The sequence below is a fragment of the Mobula hypostoma genome, unplaced genomic scaffold (assembly GCF_963921235.1).
Source record: "Mobula hypostoma unplaced genomic scaffold, sMobHyp1.1 scaffold_83, whole genome shotgun sequence".
Classification (NCBI taxonomy): Eukaryota; Metazoa; Chordata; class Chondrichthyes; order Myliobatiformes; family Myliobatidae; genus Mobula; species Mobula hypostoma.
In genome coordinates, this window is record NW_026948186.1 from 38,225 (window position 1) to 52,719 (window position 14,495).

General features: G+C 59.0%; 1 protein-coding gene across 1 annotated transcript in view; it reads right to left on the reverse strand.

Annotated features, from left to right (window-relative positions):
* Positions 1-14,495, reverse strand: part of LOC134341515 (ankyrin repeat domain-containing protein 13D-like) — a 42,614-nt gene that overhangs the window by 14,032 nt on the left and 14,087 nt on the right. Inside the window, exons 6-9 of the mRNA XM_063039384.1 lie at positions 12,625-12,814; positions 9,937-10,003; positions 1,960-2,041; positions 1,644-1,711 (exon numbers count right to left, since the gene is read on the reverse strand). Coding sequence (XP_062895454.1) covers positions 1,644-1,711; positions 1,960-2,041; positions 9,937-10,003; positions 12,625-12,814 — 407 coding nt within the window. The remainder of the gene's footprint in view (positions 1-1,643; positions 1,712-1,959; positions 2,042-9,936; positions 10,004-12,624; positions 12,815-14,495) is intronic.

A 14,495-nucleotide genomic window follows, 5' to 3' on the forward strand; every position in this document is an offset into this window, starting at 1 on the left:
AGAGATGGGGAGAGTTGGGGAGTGAGGGAGGGAGTGATAGAGAGATCGAGATGGGGAGAGGGAGGGATGGGGGAGAGATGGGGAACGAGGGAGAGAGAGGGGGGGAGCGAGGGAGAGAGAGGAGGGGAGATTGGGTGGAGGGGGGAAGAGGAGAGATTCGGAGAAGGGTAAGAGGGGAGAAAGAGAGGAGAGATGGGGAGAAGAACGGAGAGAGGGGAGATGTGGTGGAGAGACGGGGACGGAGGAGAGGAGAGACAGATGGAGAGATAGAGATGGGGAGAGTTGGGGAGTGAGGGAGGGAGTGATAGAGAGATCGAGATGGGGAGAGGGAGGGATGGGGGAGAGATGGGGAATGAGGGAGAGAGAGAGGGGGGAGCGAGGGAGAGAGAGGAGGGGAGATTGGGTGGAGGGGGAAGGGGAAAGATTCGCAGAAGGGTAAGAGGGGAGAAAGAGAGGAGAGATGGGGAGAAGAATGGAGAGAGGAGAGAGAGGAAGAGAGGGGGAGATGTGGTGGAGAGATGAGGAGGGGGGAGAGGGGAGGCAGAGGGGGACGGGGGAAATAGGGGCCAGCAGGTGGAGATGGGGTGATGAGGGAAGATGGTGGTGGGAGAGCACAAGGAGGGGGCAGGATAGCGGAGAGGAGGGGAAGAGGGTGCAGAGGGAGACGGGCGAAGAGAGAACGGGAAGGGAGAGGGGGAGGAGAGGCAGGGAAAGCATGAGAGCGACGGTGGGGGGGGTGGGAAGAACAGAGAGTGTGAGAGGAAGGAGGAGGGGAGGCTGACAGACCAGACGCACACCCAATCCGGCCCGGCCGCCACCCAGGGGGACTCTTCCTCGGTGGAGGGGGGGGAGTTCTGGGTGGATGGAAGGGGAGTTTCATTCCCCCCCACACCCCCGCCCCGAGACACCAGGGAAATTTAATTACCCCATAGAAACCAGGTACATTGACGACACTGGGACAGGGACACGGATAGGGAAGGTTTAGAGGGAGACGGGTGGTCTGTCTGTGGGACGAGCTGCCGGGGGAAGTGGTCGGGGCAGGTACATTAACGACACTGGGACAGGGACACGGATAGGAAAGGTTTTGGGAGGGAGACGGGTGGTCCGTCTACGGAACGAGCTGCCAGAGGAAGTGGTCGGGGCAGGTACATTAACGACACTGGGACAGGGACACGGATAGGAAAGGTTTTGGGAGGGAGACGGGTGGTCCGTCTACGGGACGAGCTGCCAGGGGAAGTGGTCGGGGCAGGTACATTAACGACACTGGGACAGGGACACGGATAGGGAAGGTTTAGAGGGATACGGGTGGTCTGTCTGTGGAACGAGCTGCCGGGGGAGTGGTCGGGGCAGGTACATTGACGACACTCGGACAGGGACACGGATAGGGAAGGTTTAGAGGGATACGGGTGGTCAGTCTGTGGAACGAGCTGCCAGAGGAAGTGGTCGGGGCAGGTACATTGACGACACTCGGACAGGGATAGGAAAGGAAAGGTTTTGGGAGGGAGACGGGACAAACACGGGCGAATGGAACTGGCTAAGACGGGAGCCCGGGACAGCAGGATCGAAAGGGCGGAACGGCCCCCTCTCCGCGATGTGAGAGCGGGCCCTGGGGCAGCGTTACGGGTTTCTGCTGGGTATCCTACCCCCTCCGGAGGAGATGAGACGTGCTGCTCGGCAAGGCCCAGAAATGACTGCAGCGGGGTGCGTGTTCCTGCGGGAGGCGGGAGAGAGAGAGAGAGAGGGAAGGGACGGAGACGGGAGGGAGAGAGAGACAGAAAGAGAGAGGGGAGGGAGAGAGTGGAGAAAAAATAACATCATTACACACATAGTGCTTAAACAAAATTAAATTTAACATCAGTAAAATTGAAAATCATGGCAGCAGGGAGGGGTGCAGGGGAGGGAGGGAGGGAGGGGGTGGCGGAGATGTGGAGGGAGGGAGGGAGGGGGTGGCAGACTGACCTTTGATCTTCGCCTTGTCCGGGTCAGACAGGTGTTCGGTTCTTGTCTTGGTCACCAGGTCAACGTTGTTTGCGCTAAAAACCTGAGAGAGGGCGAGAGTGAGAGAGAGAGAGAGACTGGGGGAGAGAGAGAGAGACTGGGGGAGAGAGAGAGAGACTGGGGGTGAAGAGAGAGAGAGACTGGGGGTGAAGAGAGAGACTGGAGTCAGAGAGAGAGAGACTGGGGGTGAAGAGAGAGAGAGACTGGGGGTGAAGAGAGAGACTGGGGACAGAGAGACAGAGACTGGGGGTGAAGAGAGAGACTGGGGACAGAGAGAGAGAGACTGGGGTCAGAGAGAGAGAGACTGGGGGTGAAGAGAGAGACTGGGGACAGAGAGAGAGAGACTGGGGGTGAAGAGAGAGAGACTGGGGTCAGAGAGAGAGAGACTGGGGATGAAGACAGAGACTGGGGACAGAGAGAGAGAGACTGGGGGTGAAGAGAGAGACTGGGGTCAGAGAGAGAGAGACTGGGGATGAAGAGAGAGACTGGGGACAGAGAGAGAGAGACTGGGGGTGAGAGAGAGAGAGACTGGGGGGGTGAGAGAGAGAGACTGGGGGTGAGAGAGAGAGATGGGGTGAAGAGAGAGAGACTGGGGGTGAAGAGAGAGACTGGGGACAGAGAGAGAGAGACTGGGGGTGAGAGAGAGAGACTGGGGGTGAAGAGAGAGAGACTGGGGGTGAAGAGAGCGACTGGGGTCAGAGAGAGAGAGACTGGGGGTTAGAGAGAGAGACTGGAGGTGAGAGAGAGACTGGGGACAGAGAGAGAGAGACTGGGGGGTGAGAGAGAGAGACGGGGTGAAGAGAGAGAGACTGGGGGTGAAGAGAGCGACTGGGGTCAGAGAGAGAGAGACTGGGGGTTAGAGAGAGAGACTGGAGGTGAGAGAGAGACTGGGGGGAGAGAGACTGGGGGGAGAGAGACTGGGGGAGAGAGAGACTGGGGGAGGGAGAGACTGGGGGAGAGAGAGACTAGGGGAGGGAGAGAGACTGGGGGGAGGGAGACTGGGGGAGAGAGAGAGACTGGGAGAGAGAGACACTGGGGGGAGAGAGACTGGGGACAGAGAGACTGGGGGAGGGAGAGAGAGACTGGGGGGAGAGAGACTGGGGGAGAGAGAGAGACTGGGAGAGAGAGAGACTGGGGGGAGAGAGACTGGGGGAGAGAGAGACTGGGGGAGGGAGAGAGAGACTGGGGGGAGAGAGACTGGGGAGAGAGAGACTAGGGGAGGGAGAGACTGGGGGAGAGAGAGACTAGGGGAGGGAGAGAGACTGGGGGGAGAGAGACTGGGGGAGAGAGACTGGGGGGAGGAGAGACTGGGGGAGGGAGAGAGACTGGGGGGGAGGGAGAGAGACTGGGGGGAGAGAGAGAGACTGGGAGAGAGAGAGACTGGGGGACAGAGACTGGGGGAGAGAGAGACTGGGGGAGGGAGAGACTGGGGGAGAGAGAGACTGGGGGGAGGGAGAGAGACTGGGGGAGAGAGAGACTGGGGGAGGGAGAGAGAGACTGGGGGAGTTAGAGAGACTGGGGGAGGGAGAGAGAGACTGGGGGGAGAGAGAGAGACTGGGGGGAGAGAGAGACGGGGGGAGGAGAGAGACTGGGGGTGAGAGAGACTGGGGGAGGAGAGAGACTGGGGGAGGAGAGAGACTGGGAGAGAGAGACTGGGGGTGAGAGAGACTGGGGGGAGAGAGAGACTAGGGAGAGAGAGACTGGGGAGAGAGACTGGGGGTGAGAGAGACTGGGGTGAGAGAGACAGGGGGTGAGAGAGACTGGGGGAGGAGAGAGACTGGGGGAGAGAGAGAGAGAGACTGGGGAGAGAGAGAGACTGGGGGGGAGAGAGAGAGACTGGGGGAGGCAGAGACTGGGGTAGGAGAGAGAGAGACTGGGGGTGAGACAGAGAGAGACTGGGGGAGAGAGACTGGGGGAGGGAGAGACTGGGGAAGGAGAGACTGGGGGGAAGAGACTGGGGGGAGGGAGAGAGACTGGGGAGAGAGAGACTGGGGGAGAGAGAGAGACTGGGGGGAGAGAGACTGGGGGGGAGAGAGAGACTGGGGGAGAGAGAGACTGGGGGGAGAGACAGACTGGGGGAGGGAGGGACAGACTGGGGGAGAGAGAGAGAGACTGGGGGGAGAGAGACTGGGGGGGAGAGAGAGACTGGGGGAGGGAGAGAGAGACTGGGCAGAGAGAGAGACTGGGGGAGAGAGAGACTGGGGGGAGAGACAGACTGGGGGAGGGAGGGACAGACTGGGGGAGAGAGAGAGACTGGGGGAGAGAGACTGGGGGGGAGAGAGAGACTGGGGGAGGGAGAGAGAGACTGGGCAGAGAGAGAGAGACTGGGGGGAGAGAGACTGGGGGAGAGACAGACTGGGGGGAGGGAGGGACAGACTGGGGGAGAGAGAGAGACTGGGGGGAGAGAGACTGGGGGGGAGAGAGAGACTGGGGGAGGGAGAGAGAGACTGGGGAGAGAGAGAGACTGGGGAGAGAGAGAGAGACTGGGGGTGAGAGAGAGAGAGACTGGGGAGAGAGAGAGAGACTGGGGACAGAGAGAGAGACTGGGGGTGAGAGAGAGAGACTGGGGGGAGGGAGAGAGACTGGGGACAGAGAGAGAGACTGGGGGTGAGAGAGAGAGACTGGGGGGAGAGAGAGAGAGACTGGGGGGAGAGAGAGACTGGGGGGAGAGAGACTGGGGGAGAGAGAGACTGGGGGAGGGAGAGAGAGACTGGGGGGAGAGAGACTGGGGGAGAGAGAGACTGGGGGAGGGAGAGACTGGGGGAGAGAGAGACTAGGGGAGGGAGAGAGACTGGGGGGAGAGAGACTGGGGTGAGAGAGAGAGACTGGGGGTTAGAGAGAGAGACTGGAGGTGAGAGAGAGAGACCGGGGACAGAGAGAGAGAGAGACTGGGGGGCAGAGAGAGAGAGACTGGGGGTGAGAGAGAGAGACCAGGGACAGAGAGAGAGAGAGACTGGGGGGCAGAGAGAGAGACTGGGGGTGAGAGAGAGAGACTGGGGGTGAAGAGAGAGACTGGGGACAGAGAGAGAGAGACTGGGGGTGAGAGAGAGACTGGGGAGGAGAGAGAGAGACTGGGGACAGAGAGAGACTGGGGGAGGAGAGAGACTGGGGGAGAGAGAGAGAATGGGGAGGAGAGAGACTGGGGGCAGAGAGAGAGAGACTGGGGGTGAGAGAGAGAGAGACTGGGGGCAGAGAGAGAGAGACTGGGGGTGAAGAGAGAGACTGGGGACAGAGAGAGAGAGACTGGGGGTGAGAGAGAGACTGGGGAGGAGAGAGAGAGACTGGGGACAGAGAGAGACTGGGGGAGGAGAGAGACTGGGGGAGAGAGAGAGAATGGGGGAGGAGAGAGACTGGGGGCAGAGAGAGAGAGACTGGGGGTGAGAGAGAGAGAGACTGGGGGGTGAGAGAGAGAGAGACAGGGGAGAGAGACTGGGAGAGAGAGAGAGACTGGGGGAGGGAGAGACTAGGGAAGGAGAGAGAGAGACTGGGGTCAGAGAGAGAGAGACTGGGGAGAGAGAGAGACTGGGGAGAGAGAGAGACTGGGGGGTGAGAGACAGAGACTGGGGGGAGACAGAGAGACTGGGGGAGAGAGAGAGAGACTGGGGAGAGAGGGAGACTGGGGGGAGAGAGAGAGAGAGACTGGGGGGAGAGAGACTGGGGGGAGAGAGACTGGGGGAGAGAGAGACTGGGGGAGGGAGAGAGAGACTGGGGGGAGAGAGACTGGGGGAGAGAGAGACTGGGGGAGGGAGAGACTGGGGGAGAGAGAGACTGGGGGGAGAGAGAGAGACTGGGGGGAGAGAGACTGGGGTGAGAGAGAGAGACTGGGGGCAGAGAGAGAGAGACTGGGGGTAGACAGAGAGACTGGGGGGGAGAGAGAGACTGGGGGGAGAGAGAGAGAGACTGGGGGAGAGAGAGAGACTGGGGAGGGAGAGAGAGACTGGGGGAGAGAGACTGGGGAGAGAGAGAGACTGGGGGGGAGAGAAAGACTGGGGGGAGAGAGACTGGGGGGAGAGAGACTGGGGGAGAGAGAGACTGGGGGAGGGAGAGACTGGGGGAGAGAGAGACTAGGGGAGGGAGAGAGACTGGGGGGAGAGAGACTGGGGGAGAGAGAGAGACTGGGAGAGAGAGACACTGGGGGGAGAGAGACTGGGGACAGAGAGACTGGGGGAGGGAGAGAGAGACTGGGGGGAGAGAGACTGGGGGAGAGAGAGAGACTGGGAGAGAGAGAGACTGGGGGGAGAGAGACTGGGGGAGAGAGAGACTGGGGGAGGGAGAGAGAGACTGGGGGGAGAGAGACTGGGGAGAGAGAGACTAGGGGAGGGAGAGACTGGGGGAGAGAGAGACTAGGGGAGGGAGAGAGACTGGGGGGAGAGAGACTGGGGGACAGAGACTGGGGGAGAGAGAGACTGGGGGAGGGAGAGACTGGGGGGAGGGAGAGAGACTGGGGGAGAGAGAGACTGGGAGAGAGAGAGACTGGGGGGAGGGAGAGAGACTGGGGGAGAGAGAGACTGGGGGAGGGAGAGAGAGACTGGGGGAGTTAGAGAGACTGGGGGAGGGAGAGAGAGACTGGGGGGAGAGAGAGAGACTGGGGGTGAGAGAGACTGGGGGAGGAGAGAGACTGGGGGAGGAGAGAGACTGGGAGGGAGAGACTGGGGGGAGAGAGAGACTAGGGAGAGAGAGACTGGGGAGAGAGACTGGGGGTGAGAGAGACTGGGGTGAGAGAGACAGGGGGTGAGAGAGACTGGGGGAGAGAGAGAGAGAGACTGGGGGAGAGAGAGAGACTGGGGGGGAGAGAGAGAGACTGGGGGAGGCAGAGACTGGGGTAGGAGAGAGAGAGACTGGGGGTGAGACAGAGAGAGACTGGGGGTGAGACAGAGAGAGACTGGGGGAGAGAGACTGGGGGAGGGAGAGACTGGGGAAGGAGAGACTGGGGAAGGAGAGAGACTGGGGGGAAGAGACTGGGGGGAGGGAGAGAGACTGGGGAGAGAGAGACTGGGGAGAGAGAGAGAGACTGGGGGAGAGACAGACTGGGGGGAGGGAGAGAGACTGGGGAGAGAGAGACTGGGGGAGAGAGAGAGACTGGGGGGAGAGAGACTGGGGGGGAGAGAGAGACTGGGGGAGAGAGAGACTGGGGGGAGAGACAGACTGGGGGAGGGAGGGACAGACTGGGGGAGAGAGAGAGACTGGGGGGAGAGAGACTGGGGGGGAGAGAGAGACTGGGGGAGGGAGAGAGAGACTGGGCAGAGAGAGAGACTGGGGGAGAGAGAGACTGGGGGGAGAGACAGACTGGGGGAGGGAGGGACAGACTGGGGGAGAGAGAGAGACTGGGGGGAGAGAGAGACTGGGGGAGGGAGGGAGAGACTGGGCAGAGAGAGAGACTGGGGGGAGAGAGAGACTGGGGAGAGAGAGACTGGGGGAGAGAGAGACTGGGGAGAGAGAGAGAGACTGGGGGGAGAGAGAGAGAGACTGGGGAGAGAGAGAGAGACTGGGGAGAGAGAGACTGGGGGAGAGACAGACTGGGGGGAGGGAGACTGGGGGGAGAGAGACTGGGCAGAGAGAGAGACTGGGGGGAGAGAGACTGGGGGAGAGACAGACTGGGGGGAGGGAGGGACAGACTGGGGGAGAGAGAGAGACTGGGGGGAGAGAGACTGGGGGGGAGAGAGAGACTGGGGGAGGGAGAGAGAGACTGGGGAGAGAGAGAGACTGGGGAGAGAGAGAGAGACTGGGGGTGAGAGAGAGAGAGACTGGGGAGAGAGAGAGAGACTGGGGACAGAGAGAGAGACTGGGGGTGAGAGAGAGAGACTGGGGGGAGAGAGAGAGAGACTGGGGGGAGAGAGAGACTGGGGGAGGGAGAGAGAGACTGGGGGAGGGAGAGAGAGAGACGGGGAGGGAGAGACTGGGGGAGAGAGAGAGAGACTGGGGGAGAGAGAGAGACTGGGGGGAGAGAGACTGGGGAGAGAGAGAGACTGGGGGAGAGAGAGAGACTGGGGGGAGAGAGACTGGGGGGAGAGAGAGACTGGGGGAGGGAGAGAGTGGGGGGGAGAGAGAATGGGGGAGGGAGAGAGAGACTGGGGGAGGGAGAGAGAGACTGGGGAGAGAGAGAGAGACTGGGAGAGAGAGAGACTGGGGGAGGGAGAGGCTGGGGGAGGGAGAGAGACTGGGGGAGAGAGAGAGACTGGGGGAGGGAGAGAGAGACTGGGGAGGGAGAGAGACTGGGGGAGAGAGAGAGACTGGGGGAGGGAGAGAGAGACTGGGGAGGGAGAGAGACTGGGGGAGGGAGAGACTGGGGGATGGAGAGAGACTGGGGGAGGGAGAGACTGGGGGCGGGAGAGACTGGGGAGGGAGAGAGACTGGGGGAGAGAGAGAGACAGGGGGAGGGAGAGAGAGACTGGGGAGGGAGAGAGACTGGGGAGGGAGAGACTGGGGGATGGAGAGAGACTGGGGGGAGGGAGAGACTGGGGGAGGGAGAGAGACTGGGGGGAGAGAGAGAGACTGGGGAGAGACAGAGTGGGGGGGAGGGAGAGAGACTGGGGGAGAGACAGACTGGGGGGAGGGAGAGAGACTGGGGGAGGGAGAGAGACTGGGGGAGAGACAGACTGGGGGGGAGGGAGAGAGACTGGGGGAGAGAGAGACTGGGGGAGAGAGACTGGGGGAGAGACTAGGGGAGAGAGAGACTGGGGAGAGAGAGAGACTGGGGGAGAGAGACTGGGGATGAGAGAGACTGGGGAGAGAGAGAGACTGGGGGAGAGAGAGACTGGGGGTGAGAGAGACTGGGGAGAGAGAGAGACTGGGGGAGAGAGAGACTGGGGGTGAGAGAGACTGGGGGTGAGAGAGACTGGGGGAGGAGAGAGACTGGGAGGGAGAGACTGGGGGGAGAAAGAGACTGGGGGAGAGAGAGAGACTGGGGGAGGAGAGATACAGGGGGAGAGAGAGACTGGGGGGAGAGAGAGACTGGGGGAGAGAGAGAGACTGGGGGGGTGAGAGAGACTGGAGGTGAGAGAGACTGGGGAGAGAGAGAGACTGGGGGAGAGAGAGACTGGGGGTGAGAGAGACTGGGGGTGAGAGAGACTGGGGGTGAGAGAGACTGGGGAGAGAGAGACTGGGGAGGAGAGAGACTGGGAGGGAGAGACTGGGGGAGAAAGAGACTGGGGAGAGAGAGAGACTGGGGGAGGAGAGAGACTGGGAGGGAGAGACTGGGGGAGAAAGAGACTGGGGGGAGAGAGAGAGACTGGGGGAGGAGAGAGACTGGGGGAGAGAGAGACTGGGGAGGAGAGAGACTGGGGGAGGAGAGAGACTGGGAGGGAGAGACTGGGGGGGAGAGAGACTGGGGGAGAGAGAGAGACTGGGGGGTGAGAGAGACTGGGGGGAGAGAGAGACTGGGGGAGAGAGAGAGACTGGGGGGGTGAGAGAGACTGGGGTGAGAGAGACTGGGGTGAGAGAGACTGGGGGTGAGAGAGACTGGGGGAGAGAGAGACTGGGGGTGAGAGAGACTGGGGAGAGAGAGACTGGGGGAGGAGAGAGACTGGGAGGGAGAAACTGGAGGGAGAAAGAGACTGGGGGAGAGAGAGAGACTGGGGGGTGAGAGAGACTGGGGAGAGAGAGACTGGGGGGGTGAGAGAGACTGGGGAGAGAGAGACTGGCGGTGAGAGAGACTGGGGAGAGAGAGACTGGGGGAGTGAGACTGGGGAGGGAGAGACTGGGGGAGGGAGACTGGGGAGGGAGAGACTGGGGGAGTGAGACTGGGGAGGGAGAGACTGGGGGAGGGAGACTGGGGAGGGAGAGACTGGGGGAGGGAGACTGGGGAGGGAGAGACTGGGGGAGTGAGACTGGGGAGGGAGAGACTGGGGGAGGGAGACTGGGGAGGGAGAGACTGGGGGAGGGAGAGTAAGACAGAGCGGGAGAAAGACTGTGGGAGGAATGATTGGATGGATTTCTTACCTTGGCCTGATACCCATGCACAATCTCAGAACGTTCGGAACGCCATCCCCAAATTCCAGATTTATTCCTGCAAAATCAGAGTGGGTTACAGACTGGGATCTAATCCAGGGGTTCGGGGGGTTTATATATAGAATAACAGATCCCCGGGAGTGGGTTACAGACTGGGATCTAATCCAGGGGTTCGGGGGTTTTATATATAGAATAACAGACCCCGGGAGTGGGTTACAGACTGGGATCTAATCCAGGGGTTCGGGGGGTTTATATATAGAATAACAGATCCCCGGGAGTGGGTTACAGACTGGGATCTAATCCAGGGGTTCGGGGGGTTTATATATAGAATAACAGATCCCCGGGAGTGGGTTACAGACTGGGATCTGATCCAGGGGTTCAGGGGGGGGGTTATATATAGAGTAACAGATCCCTGGGAGTGTGTTACAGGCTGGGATCTAATCCAGGGGTTCGGGGGGTTTATATATATAATAACAGATCCCCGGGAGTGGGTTACAGACTGGGATCTAATCCAGGGGTTCGGGGGGTTTATATATAGAATAACAGATCCCCGGGAGTGGGTTACAGACTGGGATCTAATCCAGGGGTTCGGGGGGTTTATATATAGAATAACAGATCCCCGGGAGTGGGTTACAGACTGGGATCTAATCCAGGGGTTAGTGGGGGTTTATATATACAATAACAGATCCCCGGGTCTGGGTCACAGACTGGGATCTAATCCAGGGGTTCGGGGGGTTTATATATAGAATAACAGATCCCCGGGAGTGGGTTACAGACCGGGATCTAATCCAGGGGTTCGGGGTGGGTTTATATATACAATAACAGATCCCCGGGACTGGGTTACAGACCGGGATCTAATCCAGGGTTTCGGGGGGATTATATATAGAATAACAGATCCCCGGGAGTGGGTTACAGACCGGGATCTAATCCGGGGTTTCGGGGGGATTATATATAGAATAACAGATCCCCGGGAGTGTGTTACAGACCGGGATCTAATCCAGGGTTTCGGGGGGATTATATATAGAATAACAGATCCCCGGGAGTGGGTTACAGACCGGGATCGAATCCAGGGTTTCGGGGGGATTATATATAGAATAACAGATCCCCGGGAGTGGGTTACAGACCGGGATCTAATCCAGGGGTTCGGGGTGGGTTTATATATAGAATAACAGATCCCCGGGAGTGGGTTACAGACCGGGATCTAATCTAGGGTTTCGGGGGGATTATATATAGAATAACAGATCCCCGGGAGTGGGTTACAGACCGGGATCTAATCCAGGGTTTCGGGGGGATTATATATAGAATAACAGATCCCCGGGAGTGGGTTACAGACCGGGATCTAATCCAGGGTTTCGGGGGGATTATATATAGAATAACAGATCCCCGGGAGTGGGTTACAGACCGGGATCTAATCCAGGGGTTCGGGGTGGGTTTATATATACAATAACAGATCCCCGGGACTGGGTTACAGACCGGGATCTAATCCAGGGTTTCGGGGGGATTATATATAGAATAACAGATCCCCGGGAGTGGGTTACAGACCGGGATCTTATCCAGGGTTTCCGGGGGATTATATATAGAATAACAGATCCCCGGGAGTGGGTTACAGACCGGGATCTAATCCAGGGTTTCGGGGGGATTATATATAGAATAACAGATCCCCGGGACTGGGTTACAGACCGGGATCTAATCCAGGGTTTCGGGGGGATTATATATAGAATAACAGATCCCCGGGAGTGGGTTACAGACCGGGATCTAATCCAGGGTTTCGGGGGGATTATATATAGAATAACAGATCCCTGGGAGTGGGTTACAGACTGGGATCTAATCCAGGGGTTCGGGGGGTTTATATATAGAATAACAGATCCCCGGGAGTGGGTTACAGACCGGGATCTAATCCAGGGGTTCGGGGTGGGTTTATATATACAATAACAGATCCCCGGGACTGGGTTACAGACCGGGATCTAATCCAGGGTTTCGGGGGGATTATATATAGAATAACAGATCCCCGGGAGTGGGTTACAGACCGGGATCTAATCCAGGGTTTCGGGGGGATTATATATAGAATAACAGATCCCCGGGAGTGGTTTACAGACCGGGATCTAATCCAGGGTTTCGGGGGGATTATATATAGAATAACAGATCCCCGGGAGTGGGTTACAGACCGGGATCTAATCCAGGGGTTCGGGGGGATTATATATAGAATAACAGATCCCCGGGAGTGGGTTACAGACCGGGATCTAATCCAGGGTTTCGGGGGGATTATATATAGAATAACAGATCCCCGGGAGTGGGTTACAGACCGGGATCTAATCCAGGGGTTCGGGGTGGGTTTATATATACAATAACAGATCCCCGGGACTGGGTTACAGACTGGGATCTAATCCAGGGGTTCGGGGGGTTTATATATAGAATAACAGATCCCCGGGAGTGGGTTACAGACCGGGATCTAATCCAGGGGTTCGGGGTGGGTTTATATATACAATAACAGATCCCCGGGACTGGGTTACAGACCGGGATCTAATCCAGGGTTTCGGGGGGATTATATATAGAATAACAGATCCCCGGGAGTGGGTTACAGACCGGGATCTAATCCAGGGGTTCGGGGTGGGTTTATATATACAATAACAGATCCCCAGGAGAGGAGTTTTCAGCGGACTGTGTGACAGTATCTCTCACCTCTCGAAAGCGATGTTTTTGGTGTCGAGGTGGGTGGCGATGATGGGCGAGGTCAGACGAGATGCCACCTGATCTTCGCTGGGCAGCATGGCAGAGAGAACGAGCTCGGTGTTGTGCAGGGCGAGGGACAGCGTCTCGGTGAAGACCAGTCTCTTGTCGTGGTCGACCTCCATTACCACCGCTCCGTCCTCTGAGAGAGAGAGGACACAGAGAGATAGACAGGGACAACGGAAGTGAGGGGGAGAGAGAGAGAGAGAGGGTCAGAACGAGAAAGTGAGGGCAGAGATAAAGAGAGAGGGAAAAATAGTTACTCTCTGTCTGACCCCGGGAGTTAGTGACGGGACGGTGCGGAGGGAGATTCACTCTGTGTCTGACCCGGGGAGTGTGTGATGGGACGGTGCGGAGGGAGATTCACTCTGTGTCTGACCCCGGGAGTGTGTGACGGGACGGTGCGGAGGGAGATTCACTCTGTGTCTGACCCGGGGAGTGTGTGATGGGACGGTGCGGAGGGAGATGCACTCTGTGTCTGACCCCAGGGGTGTGTGATGGGACGGTGCGGAGGGAGATTCACTCTGTGTCTAACCCCGGGAGTGTGTGACGGGACGGTGCGGAGGGAGATTTGCTCTGTGTCTGACCCCGGGAGCGTGTGATGGGACGGTGCGGAGGGAGATTCACTCTGCGTCCGACCCCGGGGGTGCGTGACGGGACGGCGCAGAGGGAGATTCGCTCTGTGTCTGACCCCGGGAGTGTGTGATGGGACGGTGCGGAGGGAGATTCACTCTGCGTCCGACCCCGGGGGTGTGTGATGGGACGGTGCGGAGGGAGATTCACTCTGTGTCTGACCCCGGGAGTGTGTGATGGGACGGGGTGGAGGGAGATTCGCTCTGTGTCTGACCCCGGGAGTGTGTGATGGGATGGTGCGGAGTGAGATTCACTCTGTGTCTGACCTCGGGAGTGTGTGATGCGACGGTGCGGAGGGAGATTCACTCTGCAGTCTCTTTTTGAAGGGGACGGTGAGCAGCCGGAGGTCATGGGAGACATTGGTACCAATGTCATGGGCAGGAGAGGGGTAGACGTCCAGCACAGTAAGTTCAGGGAGTTAGGGAGCAGACTGAAGAGCGGGATCTCCAAGGCGGTAATCTCCGGATTATTCCCAGTGCCAGGAGCCGGGGAAGATCGGGACAGGAAGACGGCGCAGATGAATGAGTGGCGGAGGGGATGGTGCAGGGGGCAGGGTGTCAAATCCTCGGATCACTGGAACCTTTTCTGGGGAGGGGTGACCTGTACAGGTGGGACGGGTTGCCCCTGAACTGGAGGGGAACCAATATCCCGGGAGGGAGGTTTGCTGATGCTGTTGGGGAGGGTTTCAACTAGATTTGCAGGGGGGTGGGAGCCGACGAAAGGAGGCAGAGGATGGGGCGCAAACAACAGGGATTCTGCAGACGCTGGAAATTCAAGCAACACACATCAAAGCTGCTGGTGAACGCAGCAGGCCAGGCAGCATCTCTAGGAAGAGGTACAGTCGACGTTTCAGGCCGAGACCCTTCGTCAGAGGATGGGGCTTGTAGGGAGTTTGTGAGGAAGGGTAGGCAGATGTTAGAGGAAAGGTGCCCCCAGCCAGATGGTTTGAGATGTGTTTATTTTCATGCAAGGAATATTATAAACAAGGCGGATGAGCTTAGAGCGTAGATCGACACGTGGAACTGTGACGTTGTGGCCGTGACAGAGACTTGGACGTCTCAGGGGCAGCAATGGCTGGTGAGTGTGCCGGGCTTTAGGTGTTTCAGAAAGGACGGGGAGGGAGGCGAGAGAGGTGGGGGGGTGTGGCACTGCAGATCAGAGATAGCGTCACGGCCGCAGAAAAGGAGGAA